Source organism: Oculina patagonica, chromosome 12 (assembly GCF_052425735.1).
Source record: "Oculina patagonica isolate OP01 chromosome 12, crgOcupat, whole genome shotgun sequence".
Lineage (NCBI taxonomy): Eukaryota > Metazoa > Cnidaria > Anthozoa > Scleractinia > Oculinidae > Oculina > Oculina patagonica.
Window position 1 is genome coordinate 8,707,935 of NC_135769.1, and position 23,174 is coordinate 8,731,108.

At 38.9% G+C, this 23,174-nt stretch overlaps 1 protein-coding gene across 1 annotated transcript in view; it reads right to left on the minus strand.

Annotated features, from left to right (window-relative positions):
- LOC144633253 (uncharacterized) overlaps positions 1–21,084 on the minus strand; it is a 38,180-nt gene extending 17,096 nt beyond the window's left edge. The window contains exons 1-7 of the mRNA XM_078492089.1: positions 21,007–21,084; positions 19,618–19,632; positions 16,853–16,993; positions 10,806–10,949; positions 7,190–7,327; positions 6,556–6,705; positions 820–969 (exon numbers count right to left, since the gene is read on the minus strand). Coding sequence (XP_078348215.1) covers positions 820–969; positions 6,556–6,705; positions 7,190–7,327; positions 10,806–10,949; positions 16,853–16,993; positions 19,618–19,632; positions 21,007–21,046 — 778 coding nt within the window. The 5' untranslated portion in view covers positions 21,047–21,084. The remainder of the gene's footprint in view (positions 1–819; positions 970–6,555; positions 6,706–7,189; positions 7,328–10,805; positions 10,950–16,852; positions 16,994–19,617; positions 19,633–21,006) is intronic.
- Positions 21,085–23,174: the final 2,090 nt, after the last annotated feature.

Here is a 23,174-nt window from a genome sequence, read left to right on the forward strand (position 1 = left end):
GACGTGACCCAGGGGAGGGGGGGGGGTACTCGGGATTTCAAATGGCGGGGGATGATCAACTAGGGGCAAAATTCAAGACCCAAAAACATCCAGAGGGCTTCTAACATACCCCCCCCCCCCCAAAAAAAAAAAAAAAAAAAAAAAAAAGAACCTTAGATCAAATATTAACCCCTAAAAAATCAACAGCAAAACACTTTAGTTTGTACTTTTTTCGCCGAACTACGCAGCCAAAGCAGTATCACGATTTTTCGGATTATACCCCAAAACATCCCTACTTGAATAATAAAAAAACTTTCCAAACTTGCCTACCCAAAAAGATCATGGAATCAAAAAAGTCGAACCCCCCCCCCCCCCCCGGAAGAACTCGAAGAAGAACACAACGAGCGGAAATGCACAATTGCTTCAGAAGGAGATGAACAAGTACAGTGCATGTTATCCCCTTAAGTTGAATTAAAGAAAACAAGAAGAACCGAGGGGCATGGAAGCAAATACAAAGCTGCTAGACGTGCCGTTGCCGATTAAGACTTGGTACTTGTACGCCGTTACGAAAATATCTTGCTTGGTCTGTTGCAGTATCTTCGACAGAATTGTTCATTATATTTAATGGGGCGTTCGATCACTTAGATTATAATCTCAGTACGTATAAAACAAACTCAATACCACATGGAAAGGGCATTGTACGGTATTTACGCGCTCATTGGTTTGTATCAGAAATCTTACTCGTTCGCTCCGCTCACTCGTTCGATTTCTGATTTATCACCATGTCGTGCGTAAATATCGTACGCGATTTTTCCATGAAGTATTCAATAAATATCTTACCCATTACTTTTTTACTGTAATAGCAATGTGGCACGCCGCTGGGGACGTTGTCTTCGTAACAGCATTCTTTTTCTTTGCACTGGCTTGGTGTCATCCCTGCAAAGCCACAATCTAGACGCTGATCCTCGTTTATGACATAGCACTTGCTATCTATTGAAAAAAAAAAGGAATTTGACGTCATCATTCTTTCACTCGTACGGTCTTCCGTCGATTCATTCGTTTGTATTGTTCGTTTGTTCGTTCGTACGCTCGTTTCGTTTGTTGGTTGGTTGGTTGGTTCTTCTTCCTGAAAGACTCACCTCCTTCAATACTGAAGATTCTAGTGAGTGTTCACTTATCTAACTAAATAAATAAATACTATACAAATTAAAAGTAAAGCTTAATGCTATGGATAAAAACTAAAAAAATCAAAGTTAGCATCGTTTGCTTTGGGCTTGGTGAGACGGCAGGCTTTTCTTGAAGGCCGTCGAGTTTGGTCATGTACTGTTTCATTAGCCAGGCTGTTCCACTCTCGTATCGTCCTCGGGAAAAAACGAGTACATGTGGTAGTCCGTATTTAAGCTAGGAATTTTGTACGCATTTGAATTTACGTGCCGCGATCTCCTTTGAAGTGGCGTCATGAGGTCTTGAGCGTCCATGGCAATCAATCGTTCGTCCCTTCCTTGCTCCAATCGTTCCTTCAATCGTTCTTTCGTTCATTCGTCCCTCTCCTCTTGTTATTCTTTTATGTTTTTTTGGTTGCTGTTAGTTCTTTATTCTGGTTTATATTTCAGCTACTGTATACTTCCGATTGTTTCCTATTGTTTTGGATTCCAATCAACCTAAGCAAGGCTAGTCTGAAGCTGCTCATCGTCGGAGACCCAGGGACAGTTAGTGGGGGCGGGGAATTCTATACGGGCGAAAAAAAAATCGGCCAAGAGACAATGAATTGACAATACTGTTTCAAAACAAAAAAATGGCTGCAAAGCCAAATGGGTGGCCTTTTAAAGCAAGAAATTACACAAACGCCTGCTGTTCTACATCTTGTTGGTCTTTCTCCTTTTCTTGTTTGAACACAAAAAAGGTTTGTTTTAAGATCTTTATGTTTTGTTTACACGTTTCATGATTGCAGTTGCTAAAAACATCACATCCTGGCAGTAAACAGGATATTTGTCATAGGGAACTATATTGTAGGGTTAACTTCCACAAGCCTTGTAGGTCAAAACCAGAGCATCTCAATTTACTTACTGGGTTGTCATAGGTTCATTGCATGTTAGATGATTGGAATTACAAGTTTGCCTGTGTCACTGAATGAAAAATCATCATAATCATTGAATTGCCAGGAATGTTTTTATCACCGTGCAGCACAGCTTGAGTTAAAATTTCAACAGTGGCATCTGATCCTGGTATGAAAAACCTATGTAAAAACATCAGTGATCATTTTTAGGAACACGTGAACTCTGAAGTTCAAAACCCAAAGATTGTTTTTTTTTGCTGCCGTCAATCATAATAATGGCAATGACCTACAAACCTTAAAAAACAAAAACAAGCCAACAGATTTGACCTGGTTTAAATGTCTCCCGTGAGGCCCACTTATGATTGACAGTAGCAAAAACTAAACCGGTTTAGCGGTTGATTGAGCTGAGTTCATGTTACTGAAAAGCACAATAGATATACAGTATCTCAATCTGTATTATCAAAATGAAGACATCATTGTTTTTCAAAGGCTTTTTGAAAACCATTTGTAAATCAATCAATTTACCGCATCCCATTTATCATCACATATAGACTGAGCTAGACTGGGCAGAGGCACACAGGCTATAAGTTGTTTTTAGTCAGTATACAGTTAAAAAAACTACATCTCAAAAAACAGTCAGGTCCATTGATGAGGAGTCTATAAAATGGCAGACATTAATATATACGGTGGAAATCGTTCCATCACGCAAAGACTAAGGGCCTGTTTATATGGAAGAGAGTTGTCCCTGGCAGGAGGGTTACCCTCTTCCCCGAGTCATCTTTTAACGAGCGTTTATATGAAAAAGTTATCCCTGTTGTCCGAGCCAAAACTTGGCCCTCTCGGTTCAAAAGACTGGCGAGAGTTGTTTTGAAACATCTATTATGGCTGCTTTTTCTAAAATCAGGAACGCTGAATCGTCGAGCAAGACCATTTTTTGGACTAATTTACCACCGACTTCGATTTCAATTTATTTGCAATTTTGTTTTTGCTGATTTTAGCATTTGCGCATGCTCCGTATGTGTCAACTTGTCCCTGGTAGGCAAGGCAAATATAACCAAACTGTTTATATGGAAAAAAAGTTGGCTCGCTCCCCAGGGTCACCCTACCTTCAAAGCGAGTGACCCTCCATCCAGGGTTACCCTGCCCCCCGAGCCAACTTTGCAATTTCTCATATAAACAGTTTGAAGCTATTTATAAAGAAACGTATGAAAAGCTCCCTCGCCCGGAGTGGCTCGGTATGGAGGGTAATCCTCCTACCAGGGACAAATCTCCTCCATATAAACAGGCCCTAAGAAAGACATGACTAAACAGCGGGAGCTAGAAATAGAAGAAACAATAGCCAAACTTGAAGAGAAAATTGATAATTTATATATTAATAATCAAGACACGCAATACTTACACCTCGAACAGCAATTATATGAACAAAAGAGTGAGCTTGAGTGAATAATAGAATTTTGTACCAAAAGTGCAATCCTAAGATCAAAAACGAAATGGTACAACGAAGGAGAGAAAAACACGAAATATTTCTTAAATCTTGAAAAACGTCAATACAAGCAGGCAACAACAAGCCAACTTAAAACAAATGATAACGATTTTGCTACCACCGATGACGAGATATTAACTGAATGTGTGACCTTCTACAAAAATTTGTATACTTCTAAAGTAAATGTTCTCAATCCAGAAGATATCTCTTTTTTTTTCGTGAGAAAACGATACAGTTCTCACAGAAAACTTGCGAAGGGTATCTAACAGAAAAAGAATGCCTAGAGGCCCTTCGAAGTATGGAACCGAACAAGACTCCGGGAAGCGACGGATTGCGAGCTGAATTTTATAAAGTTTTTTGAAAAGAAATATCTACTACTCTCATCAGAGCGCTTTACATTCATACGAATCTGGACAGCTATCAACAACCCAAAGAAGAGGCATTATCAAACTGATTCCTAAGAAAAATGCAGAGCCTTTTTTCATTAAAAATTGAAGACCCTTAACACTTCTTAACTGTGATTACAAAATAGCAGCAAAATCAATCGCGAACCGCATTAAAGCTGTGCTCCCAGATCATATCAACAACGAAAAGACGGGCTTTATTAAAGGTAGATTTATAGGAGAAAACATTTGGCTTATCGACAGCGTTATTGGTTTGCAAAAGAGGGAAATATATCGGGATTACTCCTATTTTAAGATCTCGAAAAAGCCTTTGATACTATAGAATGGCCTTCCATTAGGAAAACTCTTCGATATTTCGGATTTGGCGATGGCGTCATTAACTGGATCCCAGGGGAGGTACTCCGACTTGTAAATGACGGGGATGACCGAATGAAGGTAAAACTCAGGACCCCAAAAAATCCCCAAGTCTTCCGACATTACCCAAAAATATCCCTGGACCAAAAATAACCCCTAAAAAAATCCCTTGTCAAATTACCTCTAAATTGCCAGGAGGGGCAATAACGCTCGCGTTTGAATATTCATCACAACATAAATACGCCAGGGCCGTGCCAAAGCACTTTAGTTTGTTTTTAAAAGATCCCTTATTTGAATCAAGTCACCCCCAAAAATACATGCAAAATCTTCTTACTCAAAAAAATCCCAGAATCGAAAATTTCAAACCCCAAAAAATCCTTCGATCATCCCCGTCTTTAACAAGCCGGAGTACCCCCCCCCCCCCCCCCCCTGGGAACTGGATGAATACATTTTACGGTAATGTGAAAAGCTGCGTTTTAACAACGGATGGGCGAGCAACTTCTTTAAAATTCAAAGAGGAGTAAGACAGGGATGCCCTCTTTCACCCTACTTTTTCGTTCTGTCTGTTGAAGTACTAGCTAAAGCAATCAGAAAAAACAAAAATATCAGAGGTATCCTTGTCAACCAAAATGAAATCAAAACAAGTCAGAACGCAGATGACACGACACAAATACTGGACGGATCAAAGAGCTCTTTGGAAGCCTCTCTCAAAGTAATCAACAAATCTGGAGCCGTCTCTGGTCTCAGACTTAATGATAAGAAAACGGAAGCCCTTTGGATCGGGTCTTACACTGGCAAGGACCATATTATATTTCCAGAAAGGAATTTCAAATGGACAAATGCTTAGGTGTATGGATTTCAGTTGACCCTGAAGCAACCATAATGCTAAATTATAAAGAACGATTAGCTAAAGTTCGAAATGTCCTTGACTGCTGGAAATACCGGAGACTTACACTAATTGGCAAAATAACAGTATTGAAAAGTCTAGCGACCTCTCAACTTGTCTGCGTGCTATCTCCGCTACGTACAGATGTGAATGCAATCAAAGAAGCGAATAAACTTTTCTATACATTTTTATGGAATGGAAAAGGTGACAAAATCAAACAAGATGTGATGATAAACGACTATCCTCACGGGGGTTTTACAAAAGTTAGATATTCAGTCTTTCAGTAAGTCGCTAAAAGTCACTTGGATTAAAAAATATCTTGACACCGAAAACCAAGGAAAATGGAAACTTTTCTTTGACTTAGAACTAGGAACATTTTGAGAAAATAGCCCTTACAGGAAACCTCAACAAGAAAGATACAACTAGCACTGCAAAAGCATCAAATAGCTTTATAAAAGACGTTTCGACAATCTGGTCGGTAGCAAATTTTGAAAACAATATAATTTCTGAAAAACAATTTCTTGATCAATTCTTATGGCATAACTCGCTAATTAAAATTGATAACCGCCCTATTTTCTACAAAGAATGGTTTAACAAGGGCATCAAAAAAGTGAAACATTTGAAAGATGACTTAAACTGACAACTTCCTTTCTTTAGATAAACTAAGAACTAAATATAATATCAATGCGTGTCCTTTAAGATATTACAGCCTATCTACAATCAAGCCTACCTCGAACACGCACAAATGTAATTTTGTAAATAATAGCCCCGAGTACGAAAACGTCTCTACTAAGTTAATGACAACACAAAGTGCAACCCGACTTGCATATTCTAAACTCGTTGCCGAAAAATCAACTGCTCCAACCCAAAGCCAGCAGAAATGGATGAATGGTTGTGGCATCACAAATGCTGAAGATATTAAATGGCAAGAGACGTACCAGCTAGCTTCGAAGTGTACAAAAAGCACCAGACTGAAAGAGTTTTAATTTAAATTTTTGCACCGAAGAATATCAACAAACGATTTCTTGTATAAAAATTAATAGGAATTAAATATGACTTTAAGTGCTCCTTCTGCCGTGATGTGCCAGAAACATTAATTCATCTTTTCTGGAAATGTCCTACAACGGAATCCTTCTGGACCGATGTGACATCACGGCTGACGCAGTGCAAAAATAATCCAAACAACAATTCATTGGAGTGTACTGTTGCCATGGGTTTAACACCAGATTCATCTCAATATTACAATCAAATCAATTTCTGTTGACTTCTTGCCAGACACGTTACTTGGCTTTGCCATACAAAAGAAACCGTGCCTTTCTAGCCAAAGAACTGAAAGTTTCTTGTTTTTGCTAAAAAATGAATATTTTTTTAACTACTTCACAATATATCTTACCCATTTGAGATTTACTGTAAAAGCACAATGGAACGCCGCTTAGGACGTTGTCTTGGTAACAGCACCCTTTCTCTTTGCACTGGCTTGGCGTCACCTCGTGAAAGCCACAATCTACACGCTTATCTTGGCTAACGACAAGGCACTCGCTATCTGTTAAAAAAAAAAAAAAAAAAAAATCGGTTATCATGCAGTGAAGTGATTTGAATTTTACTCACTTGATCGTCAGTCTGACCATCCGTACGTTCGATCGCGATCTTGGTTGATTGACTGGTTGGAAGGTTCTTTCGTTCGCTCGTTCGCTTGTTCGCTTATTCGCTCGCGCATTCGTTCGTTTTTTTTATTCGTTCGCACGTTTGCACTATCGCTGGCTCGGTCGGTCGGTCGCTCGTTCGTTCGTTTGCTCGCCCGTTCATTTTTTCGCTCGTTGTTTGGTTGGCTCTTTTGTTCCGCCTGCAATTATTTTCTTCCCTTCTTTTCGTCTTCGTATATTTCATTTGCTCGTTGGTCTTTGTTCGCTCGTTTGTTTGTCCATTTTTCCGTCCGTTCGTTCGTCCGTCCGTCCGTCCGTCCGTCCGTTCCATCGTTCGATCGTTCGTTCGTTCGTTTATTCGTTCGTTTATTTTTTTTAACTTACCGGGCTTAAAGCAATGAGGGACTCCTTCTGGTACTATATTGTTATAACAGCAGCCATTTCCATCGCACGTGTCGGAGTCACAATCTTCCTTCGCTGCGTCATCAACATAAGCGCATTCGGCAGAAAGTTTCAATCGGGCTGCAAATAAGAGTTCGAAATCATTTATTCGACGAATGATAAGATGACGCGAAAATAGAAAACCCTGACGATGACTTAAAGATAGCGGCCCAGAACACGTTGGACGGGTAGGGGAAACATAGCAGCGCCCTCTTGTGCAACCTTTTCTTCTTCCTTAACAGTTTAACACAGTTCAGTTTAGCCTAAAAACAATACTTGTCTTAGCAATAACACTAAGTTTTTTACCCAGCAACGAGTGTATGATAGCCTGCGTAGCTGATGGTATTGTTGGGTTTTAATGCGTGCACAAGCAAGCGGCGCAGCCGCGAGTGGCTTGGGTCAACTCCTCCTCCCCAGCCACTTGCGGCTGCGCCGCTTGCTTGTACGCGCTTAAAAACCCAACAATACCGCCAGCTACGCAGGGTAAGTGTCTGAAAAATAACAGTTGCTTTTTTATTTGTTCTAGGATGTAAACAATATTTCTGAAACGATTACTAAATTTGGATGGAAACAGTTTTGCAGTTAAAAACAGCCGAGCGAAACGCACTACTCTAGTATGTAATTTTGAAGGTATACAGAGGGCCTAGCACGTGCGTGGTGGAGATGGAGGAACTGAAGCAGTATCATGGCTTCTGTTTGTTAGATTAGCGACTTGTGGGCATTCAGCTTGGCACATGGAGAAGGCTGATAAGTTCTGGATTATAGTATGTAGTTCTGGATTATGTATGTCATAAAGTAAATGGTTTGAACCCAGGAGTATCAGTAGTTCGTATAGTGTGATCGTCCGGGTGAGAGTAGTTCTGAGAAGAACTGTTGTTGGTGACTGACGTTTCGACAACCTGAGCGGAAGTCATCTTCAGAGTCAAGTGAAAAGTTGTTGTCAGTCGATGATGTTATAAGTCTGGTCCGTTGAAGCTGATTGGTCAGTTAAGCCGTGATGTTATTGGCTGTAAGACTCGTGTAAAGTTTGTCATCAGTAATTGGTCAGTTTCGATCCGTCTATTGTTAGTCTAATTAAGTCGTTCTGTTCCGTCTATTGTTAGTCAAATTAAGTTGTTCTGTTGGCGGTTCGTTTGTCGCTTCTGTTTACGTCGTGAATAAGTCGTTTGTAAGGTGCCGGTAGTTGTTGACATCTGTTGATAGGCGTCTGTTCTAAGTTTGTGTACCAGCTTTCCAGAGTCAGGCGTTGAAAATAGTTAGTACTGTAGGTTAAGCATTCAGCAGAGTCCCAGTCGATTTTGTGTTTAGTAAGTCGGTGGTGTTCAGAAATGTGATTGTTGACATCACCATTTCTCGTCGCTCGTTTGTGTTCAGTCAGTCTCGCGGTCAAGTTTCTACCGGTCTCTCCGATGTAGGAGGCCTGGCAGTCGGAGCATTTGATCTTATAAATCGCTCCCTGTCTGTTTTTAGGTTCGTCCCTGTCTTTAACGTTGGTCAGTAAATGTCGTAACGTTGTTATAGGTTTGTGAGCTACACGGATATTGTAGGGTTGTAGGATCCGCGCAATAGTCTCAGAAGTGCCCTTGATGTAGGGTAAAGTCGCTGTAGTAACAGATGTCAGATTTCTGTCAGTTTCAGTAGTTCTGTGAGTGTTGCGTCTAATAAAGTCAGTATTGTAGTTGTTCTTGTGGAAAACGCGGTCAAGGTATTTGTTTTCGTCAGATAAACTGTCTGGTGTGTCACAAACTAGTTGCGCTCGTCTCGTCAAAGTCTTGATAGTCGTAGCTTTGTGGGAAGTCGCATCAAGGGCACTTCTGAGACTATTGCGCGGATCCTACAACCCTACAATATCCGTGTAGCTCACAAACCTATAACAACGTTACGACATTTACTGACCAACGTTAAAGACAGGGACGAACCTAAAAACAGACAGGGAGCGATTTATAAGATCAAATGCTCCGACTGCCAGGCCTCCTACATCGGAGAGACCGGTAGAAACTTGACCGCGAGACTGACTGAACACAAACGAGCGACGAGAAATGGTGATGTCAACAATCACATTTCTGAACACCACCGACTTACTAAACACAAAATCGACTGGGACTCTGCTGAATGCTTAACCTACAGTACTAACTATTTTCAACGCCTGACTCTGGAAAGCTGGTACACAAACTTAGAACAGACGCCTATCAACAGATGTCAACAACTACCGGCACCTTACAAACGACTTATTCACGACGTAAACAGAAGCGACAAACGAACCGCCAACAGAACAACTTAATTTGACTAACAATAGACGGAACAGAACGACTTAATTAGACTAACAATAGACGGATCGAAACTGACCAATTACTGATGACAAACTTTACACGAGTCTTACAGCCAATAACATCACGGCTTAACTGACCAATCAGCTTCAACGGACCAGACTTATAACATCATCGACTGACAACAACTTTTCACTTGACTCTGAAGATGACTTCCGCTCAGGTTGTCGAAACGTCAGTCACCAACAACAGTTCTTCTCAGAACTACTCTCACCCGGACGATCACACTATACGAACTATGTATGTCATGTGGGGCAGACGGTGGCCGATCAGCAGAAGCTGTTTAAGGATCCTCTTGTTCACGTCCTCAGCAAGAGTAGGAATAACCACTGAATGTGCCAGAATTGGGAGTTACGCCTTGTAATTAAGATGTAGCCCTCAATGAAAGCCGGAAACATCTTTATTGAACACCACTCTCCGTCAATGCTGTCAATCGTAAAGAGGTCACGCGCTCCTGATATATGTCGCGGGGCGACGAATAAACACGATGACTGGTTCTTTTTAACACAACTTTTTAATACTCAACACTTGAGGGAGATACACACAGCTCGCTCGATTGAAAAATTCTCTCATCTCCTCGGGCGCACGTGGCCCATAGCAACGTGACGTCATAATAAATTTATCTTAACTTAACAACGGAAGTTCATCCTAAGTTAAACGGAAGTTCAGGATGCGGGAGGCACATATATCTTGCTCAGATTTTACCTAGACCAGGCCTTTTTCGCTGTACTTGAGGTTCGTTTGGCGATCCTGGTGCATTGAAACTATGTGCTGCATGATCATACAAGGGCATTTTTTCTCGTTTTTAAATTGGTTGCGATGCGTCCAAAGTTCACGGGAAGAAAGACTTTGGCTGCTCGTTCGTGGGTCAAAGCTGACCTCCGCCGGGTTCCTGGCGGAAAAGATTTAAAACTTTATGTTCCAGCACTGTTTCAACAACGGATTTTTGTTTATATTTTTAACGCAGCCAACTTAAATCACCGCGGCAAGGTGCTGCATGAAAGGCATTGCTTTTCCTTAGCGAAACGAATACGGTGGCTGTCCACGACCAATCAATCCATAGGGCATTGGAAAGGTACCACTCTTTTCGTCGGGAACAAGGCAGACACATTTATAAATTTCATTATCATACATCACTACTTTGTAGTACTGTTGGAGGCCAGAAAAAAAAAACAACTATGTACGATTAAAAAAAAAATGAAACATTTACATTTTTTTAGAACTTTTTTTACCTGTATGGAACTCATCATAATGACACCACGGTACCCCAGGGTTAACATGGCTGTCATAGCAACAACCCTTTGCAAGACAGTCATTTTGGTTCATATTACCGCAATCTATTCGTTGATCCTGGGGAACATTGTAACATTTTGCAACTAAAAAAGAATATATTCAAGATGGTAAGTTCCTGTTAAGTTCTTGCTTGCTGATCAAACTTGACTTAAGCTTGGGTTCCCTTTGTTGTTACTAGAGAGCTCATTGAATTACTGTTAACTCAGTGACACAAATTAATATCTAGAATGTTCACGTTTGTTTTTCAAGCCGCCTCTAGCAGCCGCTATCGGGTTATTTATGACAACACCTCACACGAACTAATAACCGGGGACCGCAAACTTACTTTAGTTACATACATTAGTCATATGGGTATTTTTCAATAGAATTTAAGAGGACATATGCACAAATTTCAAACAAAAATGAAAATTCTTGGCAAGAGCCCTGTTATGGATTTCGCTCATTCTCTTACCATGGGTAGGCCTTAATATAAAATAAATCACAGTATACTTTGTTTGGCTAAATATCGATTTGTTTTCGAGAAAATCGATAATTCTAAAATCCAGCAAAATTGACGCTTTCGGAGCTCAAAATTTATGCCGAGTTTGTTAGCTTCGCGTCGAAAAATAAAGCACTCTGGAAGAAAAATACCTATTTAATATCGAAGAATAACATCAAATTAGTACGTCGAAAGCAATTTCTGCTCTTAAAGTCCTTTTATTTACAAAATATAATTAAGTTTATTCGACACACTTTTGATTTAATTCAAAATAGGTCAAACTTATCGCTTTATTTAAGTATGAGCGAAGCGAAATAAATGGCCGAAAATTTGGTATTAGACAGATAAATGATTGTTCTTTTCGATACTAAAAGGATTTCCTGGAGAAATGATTTAGTGCGATGCTTTCAGATCTCAAAGTTGCTTAAAATTCGTTAATTTAACCGACCGTGACATTGTTGATCTTATCAACATTATGTAAACATTCCACGCAAAGGTTAATTTTCCCCATGTGAACTTCAACTGAGTAAAATAAAAACATAGACTTGCTTACCGTGGTGTTCGCTGATATGTTGTAAATCCTGTTTTCCTCATTTACGACAAAACCTAAGCCCTCGGCGAAGCTGTTATCCAATTTTCTTGACGCGCCATTTGTAACTGATTTCCACGTCTTGAAGTGACAGTTCTTTTCCATGCATTCTTGAAAACAGTCCTAAGTCTTAACTGATCAGTGTAAACAGGAATACGAAGTACTTTGCTTTAAATCAACTTAAAGCTTAGCAGCAGTGGTAGATAAATCGATACGGCCGGCGAATCTTCGTTTCGAAAACCGCCATTTGAGATTTGTCGCCCCTTTGTCCTGCGGTATGCAGATAATTAATTCACACTTGAGTAACTCCCGGCACATGAAATCGACAACCACCGTGACCAGAAAGTACCCTGCTTTTTGGTGATTGGTTGAGGCACTATTTTTATCATTTTAACATAAGCTCTCAATGAAAAACTTTTGGGCTGAGAGAGTTGTTAAATGGTTGTTAAATGGTTGCATGAAAGCGCTTTTAACTTCCGGGTCGAAAGTTCTTCTGTTGCGTTGCTTCGCTTTGCTGCATATTTTTTATCCAGTTCTTACCCTTGTTCAAATTCTTGATTAGGCTAAGGCAAAACAGTTGTAGAGTCAACTCTCCCTTATTGAAGATCTCTATAAGACGGACACCTGGTGTTAGTCCTGTCCTTGCCGTTTTTTCAGTCATTTTTATACTCTAACCAGCTAGGCTACGTTTACACGTGTTACGGAACGTTTTTCGGTAAAAAGGTAGATTTTGAAACAACACAATTTTCTGTTATCGTAAAGCTAGTGTATAGGTGTTTTACACCTGCTCTTGGAACAAAGCCTTCGAATAAGTAATGAGCTCCAGGTTTTAAGGGCGTGAAAAGAAATATCCTCAGAATTTTCTATATTTGTATAGCTTACGTAAGTCAAACTTAGTTGTCGAAACGCTATTGGCTACAACTCGTTTATGACAATTGTCCTTTTTGTAATAACTTTGAGTTCTGCCTGTAAGCGAGTGAGTCAAGATCTCCATTAAACACCATGTTCCTTGATGATGTTCTTGTCCACTTGATATAAAAGATCCCGGAAAGTGGCAGGGCACTTCCCGCTCAGCCATAGAGCTAAATCCCCGAAAAAGCCTCTGCTACACACGGGACCGGACCGGAGCCGTTCCGAACTGGACCGGACCGGATCGGCCTCTGTTTACACGGAAGCGTTTGGCACCGATCCATGTGTTTACACAGGACGGTTCTGGAACCGGTCCGGAACGGTTCCATAACTTGACCTGCAAAATAGCAGGTCCAGTTTTGGTTCCGTCCCGCACCGGTTCCAGAACGGCCCCGTGTAAACAGAAGGCCTATCCTATCCGTGTAATTAGAAGGCATATCCTATCCGAAAATCGGACCGAAACGTTCCGGACAGTAGCAGTGGTTGATAAATCGATTCGGCCGGCAAATCTTCTTTTCGAAAACTGAGATTTGTCGACCCTTTGTCATGCGGTGTGCAGATAATGTATTTCACACTTGCGTAACTTCCGACACATGAAATCGACAACCGCCGTGACCAGATCCCAGATAGCACCCTGCGTTTTGGTATAGTATTGGTTGAGGCACCATATTATTGCTATATTAATATAAGCTCTAAATGAAAAACTTTTGGGCTGAACATGTAATTAAGTTTCACTTTAGGTAGCTACCGTTTGTGAAAGTTGCTAAATAGTTGCATGACAGCGCTTTTAACTCCCGGGTCTAAGGTTCTTCTGTTGCGTTGCTTCGCTTTATAGTTTTTTTTTTGTTCTTACCTTTGTCCAAGTTCTTGATTAGGTCAAGGCAAAACAGGTGAAAGCAAAATCTAAGATGTTATCGTTGGATCCGTCTTCCGTGAATGTTAAAAAATATGACCATGTATATATTCTGTTGGGGTCCGGCGTAAACAAGGGAAGGTGCCCCCCGCCAGAGCTTGCGGGGAGGGACAAGCGCCTCGCCGTCAGGGAACCCAAATGTTTTAAAAATATCATAGTCATTATATAAATATTTTGTTTTTAAACCTGTTTTCCGGTGTGTTTTTGAGTTGATTTGGAAGCTATTAGGGGAAAACGGTTTAAGTTTCAAATATTATCCGCAGTCTATTCCTTCATAAATAAGACGGTTATAATTATAATACGACTCAAGTTTCCAAACAACAAGAGATATAAAGTAATAACTTTATAATCACCTTAATTCTCAATTCAATAGGCGAACTTTATTAGGAAGGAGTTGTCGAAGCTGGGGTATTCCCCAAAAACGGCTCTGTGTCGTCCAATGAGGTCGTGGTTTTGGGTTCCCGATCTAGAACGGGATTTTCAATATCAGACGATATCTAGAACGAGATATGGTATTTTGAACACACAAAAGTTCCAAAATATCAGCAGCCAAAACGGGGTGACTTGTTTCTAGAACGCGGTATCTTTTGAATGCAAGTTCTTTCTAACTGAATACCAGAGGCCCTTCCAATTACGCTGGTAAAAAGGGAATGTTATGCTTCTAACAATGCTTGTTTTTTGTCCGATATAATGCTCAACTGTAATTATGCTCATTTTTTTTTAATAATGCTACTTTGGTATAAATGCTTTGTTGTACTTTGCAGAAATAAATACAAAATATGGCATCACGTCAGAAGTCCATAACAAACTTCTGATTACGTGTACTTTTCTTCACCTAGCTTAATCTAATGAAGTGAAAAGCACCCTTTCCTTAAATTTACACCAATATTTTTTTATACAGTCATAAATGTTCAGCGTTTTATTATAAATTGTTTACCGTGACTGGTATTACAACTGCATATACATGATATATGGTCCCTTTTTTCCCCACCCCTTCCCCACCTTTCCTTCCCGCTTTTATTTCGCCCAATCCTCCACAGGAGAAAGAAGGAGAGCTTGTTTACAGGCTAGACTACACAGCGGAATATATATTTTTAACTGACATTCACGGGAGACGGATCCAACGACGCCATCTAAGGCTTTGTGTACAGCCAACTCTCTCTGAAACGGGTACCTTCGGGACCGGCTCCAACTCAGTTCGTCTAAAAGAGATCTCCGTCTTATAGGGATTTTAACGTCGTTTCAAATTTTTCACTGAAGAAGGGACAAGAATTTGAACAAGGGTAAGAACTGGATAAAAAATATGAAACAAAGCGAAGCAACGCAACAGAAGAACTTTCCACCCGGATTTCATGCAACCATTTAACAACTCTCTCGAAAGGTGGCTAACTGAAGTGAAACTTTATTACAAGTTCAGCCCAAAAGTTCTTCATTGAGAGCTTATGTTAAAATGATAAAAATAGTGCCTCGACCAATATTTCGAAAAGGAGGGTGCTATCTGGTCACGGTGGTTGTCGATTTCATGTGCCGGGAGTTACTCAAGTGTGAATTAATTATCTGCATACCGCAGGACAAAGGGGCGACAAATCTCAAATGGCGGTTTTCGAAACGAAGATTCGCCGGCCGTATCGATTTATCTACCACTGCTGCTAAGCTTTAAGTTGATTTAAAGCAAAGTACTTCGTATTCCTGTTTACACTGATCAGTTAAGACTTAGGACTGTTTTCAAGAATGCATGGAAAAGAACTGTCACTTCAAGACGTGGAAATCAGTTACAAATGGCGCGTCAAGAAAATTGGATAACAGCTTCGCCGAGGGCTTAGGTTTTGTCGTAAATGAGGAAAACAGGATTTACAACATATCAGCGAACACCACGGTAAGCAAGTCTATGTTTTTATTTTACTCAGTTGAAGTTCACATGGGGAAAATTAACCTTTGCGTGGAATGTTTACATAATGTTGATAAGATCAACAATGTCACGGTCGGTTAAATTAACGAATTTTAAGCAACTTTGAGATCTGAAAGCATCGCACTAAATCATTTCTCCAGGAAATCCTTTTAGTATCGAAAAGAACAATCATTTATCTGTCTAACACCAAATTTTCGGCCATTTATGTCGCTTCGCTCATACTTAAATAAAGCGATAAGTTTGACCTATTTTGAATTAAATCAAAAGTGTGTCGAATAAACTTAATTATATTTTGTAAATAAAAGGACTTTAAGAGCAGAAATTGCTTTCGACGTACTAATTTGATGTTATTCTTCGATATTAAATAGGTACTTTTCTTCCAGAGTGCTTTATTTTTCGACGCGAAGCTAACAAACTCGGCATAAATTTTGAGCTCCGAAAGCGTCAATTTTGCTGGATTTTAGAATTATCGATTTTCTCGAAAACAAATCGATATTTAGCCAAACAAAGTATACTGTGATTTATTTTATATTAAGGCCTACCCATGGTAAGAGAATGAGCGAAATCCATTTAAGGACTCTTACCGACATATGTTTGACCGTAGGAAACCTGTGCTCTTAATTAGGCTTTTCTGTTCGACTCTCAGCAACTCGTTTCTTTCTTGAGTAGCCTTCACTTTCTGATACACCGATCCTTTAACATCTCTGCACAACGTTGGGACATGACGTGAGACATGTCGCAGCAACATGCCGCAGTGACAAAATCATGTGTTGTTCACATTGAGGGGACAAGTAGCAGGGATGTGTAGCGGGGACATGTTACAGCAAATATTTGTAGCGGGGACATGTCGAGGCGACACGTCCCCTTCTGTTAGCTGATAACTTTTGGCTCGTGCAACACGAATTCCAGCAGCATTTTGTCCCTGCGACATGTTGCTCGAAGTTCAACGAGTGGAACTCCGTGCAATTCCAACATGTCGCAGGGGCAAAACTGCTTCAAAATCGTCCCTGTCTCATGTCCCGTCAGTGTGAACAACAAACGATTTTGACACTACTGCATGTTGCTGCATCATGTCCCTGCTCTTGTCTTTACGTGTGCGGAGACCTTTAAGGTATACGGCTCCCTGACCCTTTCGTGCTGAAACGGACTTGTCCTTAGCGTTACCTTACAGTGTTGAGCTCAACTTACGTGCAGGGTAAAAACATAAAATGTTCGATCCCTCAATAAAACAACATCCATGAGCCTCGCACTGGGATTGCTCGTGATAACCACAGTCTCTACGATCGGCCGTGGCGACCCTCGTGCAGTCGTGGTAATCAACTGCAAAAACTGGAAACAAAAACAAACAAACCAACTAACAAAAAATCTTAATTCTGTAACAGCAGTTACACCACCAATCTAATAAAGCATACGCCAACATTCATAAAAGACAACAGGGCGAAAATGATAAAATCCAGTATAAAATCAAAAGAAGTTAAAAGATAAAACTGTAATTGTGCTACAGGGATAACTTCATTTTGACCATTTAACAATTGGTTCATGCTTTAGCGTGCACTATCGAGTTATGGAGCACGCGGGAAGTTTGGAGAGCACGAGGCTAGAGAAGCGTAGGAGTTCTAGCTTCTTGAGTGCTCTCCAAACTTCCCAAGTGCTCCATAAAACGATAGTGCAAAGCTAAAAGCATGTACCAATTGTTTTATAACATTGCCGATGGAATTGTGCATCAAAACCGGCCGCGGGGAAAATTAAATCTAACTGTGTTTATTTTGTGGGTAGCAGTCGAGCGATAGATTACACATGTACAAGTTTACACGAGTGGTGCAGTTTGTGTCAATTGCTAATAAATTGACTAAGTTTATTCGGTGGCAGAGCGAAGGAAAAAAACACTGACGAAAACATGCGCCTACTGGCGCGACAAGAATTGATGATGATGATGAACAACAAATGCAGCAAAATGCTGCGTTTGATTCTGCGGTTAGTTTTCGCTGATTATTCTGCGGTTAATTTTCGCCAAAAATTCTGGTTTTAGTTTTCGGAAAATTCCAGTGGCAAATGGAACAGCATTTTTTAACTTTTCCGGTTGACTGCACGGAAGGCAAAACAAAATGTGCATATGGTCAGGTAGAATCAGGTAGTGCGTCTAATATGGAAATTTCTACGGTGCATTAAAATAATGCATTCTGGCCGGCTTCCTGCACATAGGGTAACGCGATATTTTGGCAAATAAAAAGCATTCCGAGCACTAAAAATAAACGCCATGAATGACATTGTGGCCACAAATACAGGAACCTTTCAAAAGGCACACTACAAGCAACGAAAACGTCGCCAACCCAAAAAGATTAATGAGCAAAACAATGGCGTAGCCTGCACGCGCTTTACAAATATTTGTACATTTCTTTGCTACCGCCTGCAAAACAACAACGAAAAACAACCGAGTTCACCTATTTTTTTTTTATTTTGAGTTTCAAGAATGCTTCCTTAACACATGTAGCTGCTTTCAGCTTCAGAAATCGCTAAATTTTCCGACGAAGGAACTTAGGCTGAGTGTAAAATGGTAACTTTTTCCAAAATTTCCGGAAAAGTGGACAACCTCGCAAGGTAGACCCAAATTTTCGAAAACAATTTCCGGGAACTCTCAGTTCCATTTGATTTTGCTTCTGGAATTTCCAGGATTTTCGGTTGAATGGTTCACATTTCGGAAAGTCAACACTTTCCGGATTTTCTGGAAACTTTCTCAGGAATTTTCTGTACCATTCGTCCTTGTTCCGAAATTTCCGGAATTTTTGGTCGAATTGAAAGCGCCCTTTAACTCTAGAGTGAAAAAAAACTAAAACAAAACAGCCTCGAACAGCCGAGCAGATTCCGAGGGTTAAAGAGTCAAATAATTCGGTTCCATGCTTAGTTTTTAGTATTTTTTCTGGACCGATTTCATTTGTGGTTGTAGAATTGGGGTCGTGATGAAAATAAACGTTTTTCTTTTGAAAACGATAGTTGAATGAATTGCCCGATGAATAAATTTTTCCCGAGCAACAAAAATCACAGCAGAGCCGTTGACGCTTTGGTGTAACGCTTGAAACGCGAAAACTTTCGTTCGGTAGCTAGGTTTTAGTGTCATCGAGCTGTTGTCATTCATAGTTGGCTCATTCTTCCAGGTTACGACTGTGAAAAAAAAATGATTTTCGTCCTTCGAGACTCCTGCTTTAGTTGTTGTTGTTGTTTCAATGAAGAAAAGCACAAAAACAACTTTGATGGCAAAATCGGATTTATTTTCTCTTTCGCTTTTCGTTTCGTAATAAGAAACAGCTTACCTTGTAGCTCATATCCTTGGAAAAATATTGAAAGGGTTCACTTTCCATATTCTGAAGAAAAGATGCCATCGCTTTCGCAAAACACAGCGTGTGAGCTTTACTCAGTAAGAGTTTTACAAATTTCGTCGTCAGCGTGCACTATCGGGATTTTGAGCACGCTTACGTATACTGAATTTGATTGAGCGGCTCTTCTAGCTATGTTATAGAAGATTTTGGCAAGCACATTTTAATTTAACTTGGAATTCTTTCAACTCAAATACATTTCAAGCAAATATTTAAACAAATGTGAGTTTCAACAAAGCTTTAAAAGCAGGCCTTCTGGATTTTTAGTTAGATTAACTACCTCTATTTGTTCCTAAAAGCTATGGCTAGCCCGTTTTCTTACTATGCGAATGTAAAAAAATTATTTATACCGTTTAATGGAGCTATGTCACAGTATTTTAAGTCACTTTTCTGATTACTCTCAAATTGAAGTAAAAACCTCAAGATAATAGTTTTCTAACATAGAAAAACAACAACGAAGTAATAAAAACCCAGAAATAAACAAGGATGGTTTTGACTGGCAAGGATTATGACAGGTTACGATTTACAAATCAAGAAGCGTTGTCCGCGACGTAGCTCCTTTAATACAATTCGTTTGCTTACCTTGGATGGTAATACCTGTTAAAAAAATATAAAAGAAAACAAAAATCTGTTAGGCTAAAATATTTCCAAGCAAAACCATGCATTTTAAGTGCGAATTCAAGGACGAAAAACTATTTGGATGGGCCATGTTATTTCAAAGTAGGCCAAATTATATTTCCTAATCTAAACTGAGGGCGTCGGAAATCAATACAGGGTGGGACTAAGGGGACATACCAAACTGTCCGTATTATATGGGGTGTCCGTATTAAGGCTCTCAGACAAAAAGTCACGGACACGTTTTTTTGACAGAAAGACGAATACAGACATTTTATTATCATTATTATAATGGCAACAAGAAAGAAAACGTTGGTAATTGTCTGTCTGTAATTTTAAACTTTTTTTTTTTTAAAAATTTTTTTTTTTTTTTTTATTAATTTTTTTTTTAACCCTCCTGGCTTGGGTTTTTGGTTATAAATAAAACAAACTGCTTGTCTGATTTGCAAACGACTAGTCGCGGAGTAGTTTACAATACCAACAACAGTTCTCAAATTCACCGCAAGGCACTGAGCAGCAAACACAAATGATGCAAAATTTTACAGTACATTAAAATTCATGTATGAGGAATTTGACATATATCTTTGGTTTAATGTTCGGAAAAATTGTGGTTAACGCAACTTCAGAGGCTTGATAAAGTTTTTCATTCTTAAAATGTTTACAGAAGAAGCGAATACTTTTATAAGGTTTGTACTATCGACAATCGGATAGTAATTACTGATTAAGTAAGCACTGGGGAGACCTCTCACAGAAATTTGGGTTCGTGATTGTTTTGTCAACGAGCGTTAATTATAGAAAATTTCAACATAAGGTTAGAGTTGAATTTAGACGACGTTAATATTTCCAAACTTCTGCTCCAACGATTTTTTCGAGACCTGGCCACGGTATACACGTATTAAATCAAAATAAGCTGCATCCAGAACTTTAACAAATTATCACGGCAAAGTTGTTGTACTGGATGCAATAACATTAATATATTGTGTCCAGCGAGATCGAATTATATTACTTTTATATCTTAATTACTGGTGACAGTTTTCTCAACATTTCATTGCCATTGCGTCAAAGCAGAGAAAGCCATGAAGCAAAGTTTGTCGTGAACGAGTGCGTCCGGAATAATTACCCCTTTTTAACGTAACCAATCTCAAGGAGACAAAAACAAATTCTCTTTTTTAAGGCATTTTTTTTAACAAATCATTCATTATTACTTTATCTTTGACTTGGTAGCTTTAGGTTTTAACTCAACAAGTGACTAAAAAAGAAAAGATATTTTTAGAATTTGTTCTTGTTAACGCTAATCCCGGGAGACACAGAAAATTACAAGGGTATCAAAGGGAAAAATATACTGTTGTTTCTTACCAGCGCTCAGCATGAAGAAGAACAAAATTTTGCCCAGCATCTTTCACGCGATGCGTTTTGTCGCACTTTGAATGAACGACTGACTGCGTACCTTGTGTATGAGCAAAATTATGTATTTGGTTTGTTTAAGTTGAATTAACGTTTGGCTTGGAAATGTTTTGTTATCTAATTAAGGACATCATAACAAACCGCCGTGATTATATGGAACGTTTCTACAGAAAGATACTTACTTATTCTTTCTGGAATTCTCATGGTCAATATTTAAGAATTGTTTTTTTCTTTATGTAAAGTTAAAGGGAAAGATGGCAGTTCATCTATACAGGTGAACACAAGAAGTAACTTTCTTAAAAGTTAATACAGCGCTACAGAATCATTAATTATTTTATGAGTTAAATGCGTTGGGTTATTAAAATAATCAGAAGGAATTTTTTTCCTTTGAAAACAAATTAAATTGTTTGTATAATCGGAACTAATTAAGCCTTAGCACTGAATTGATATATAGAGCTGAAGCACTTTTACGCTATTGTCATAACATCTCGATTCCATGTTTATGGCATTGAACTCTATCAGACTTATATTAACACGAAAAAAAGGAGTTTTTCTATTTTTAATCTCTGAATTAAAAAAAAAATCTGTGCGTGCCGTTTCTGAATTTATTAAGTTTTAATCAGGCCTTGAGGCGCCTGCTAAATCAACAACTGACTTAGAGTAAAAGCTCGTCAAGCCTCTCTGTGTATTTGTATTTCTGAGTAGTATAAACTATGAAATATGTACCAAAGAATCGCTGTCTATACTGTTAGTTATTTAAAATAACTTTTTCTTTTGCAAAATTTTACGTTACCATTATTAAGGTAATTTACGAACGTACTTAACCTAACAGGCGTGTCATTTTTCACGTCTCACTTATTTAAATAGCTATTTCAAAAATTGAGTTATTTGTCTACAATTATCTTGAATTTTTTGATATAACCAAAGATATGTTTTGGCAAGAGTGTTCTGACACGGAAGACGTAACAAAAACAGAAATGGAGTTGGGTTTCTTTCAACTACAAAACACTGAAATTTCTAGATATTGCCATTTAATTACAAAATACATAATAAAGTTATCCGGGGAGAAGATTGAGTAACTCTCCATAACTTATACTAGACTTTATGTGGATAATGTTATATCTTGTTACGTTGGGCTTTGCAAGGCCTATAATTTTCCACATGGATGAAGTAAAATTTAAATTTGAACAGCTTCCTTAACTTTTCCCAAATATTCGGAGTAAACAAAGGAAAAAGAAAATGACCAGCTATGCAAACTTTCAAGATTGCTTTTGCATATTATGAAATAGCTCATTATTATTTTTTGATAACGAAAATTCTGAAAAAAAAAAATCAATATCAGTGAATAGTCAGATTTCAACCTTGTTATTAAGACATTCCAAAACAAAACATTTTGCATAATGCCATGTTTTAACTAAAGCCGCGCACCTTGTGTCGAATAAGGCATCCCATATCTACACGCACCTGCAGTCGTCTAAGTCATGACGCGACTCCTGCCTGCTGAATCTTTTACAAATTTAGTTTTTAGCCGCGTCCAACTTTTAAACCAAAATAAAGGATGCGATGTATGTCAAGTTCGAAAATCCTTCCCTCGATTAACAACTTCTCTCTCTTAGCAATTGTTATTTTTATAATTTTATTTACTCGGTTTGTTTGTTTTGTTTTTATTTCTGCGTTTGATGATTTTAAATATGCTGTTTCTAGGTTACTCTAACTATCATCGCGCGCTATCCTTTATATTTTCAGTGTATTTTTAAATTTAACTTGTCAATGTAAGGAGTAAGATTTATGGTGTAATTTTATAATGTGTCTTTTTCATACGGTAAACATTCAAATGCACAACTCTGCAACTGCAGATAAAACGAGAATGTCCAAACATGACGTGCAAATTTAAAAAGGTTATTTGATTTTTTAAGCAAATTTATATGTAATATAAATGCCAATTTACATGTAATATAAATTAAAGTTAATGTGACAACCATGAAAGGAGTTCAGAGAAGTCATAAGATCACTCTATTCAAATATGCAGATCTGTCACGCAAGACTATCACTCTTGCGTTACATTCAAAGGTCAAATTCACTTCTAGAGTGTGATGCGCTATTCGGGCTGGCCAATCCAC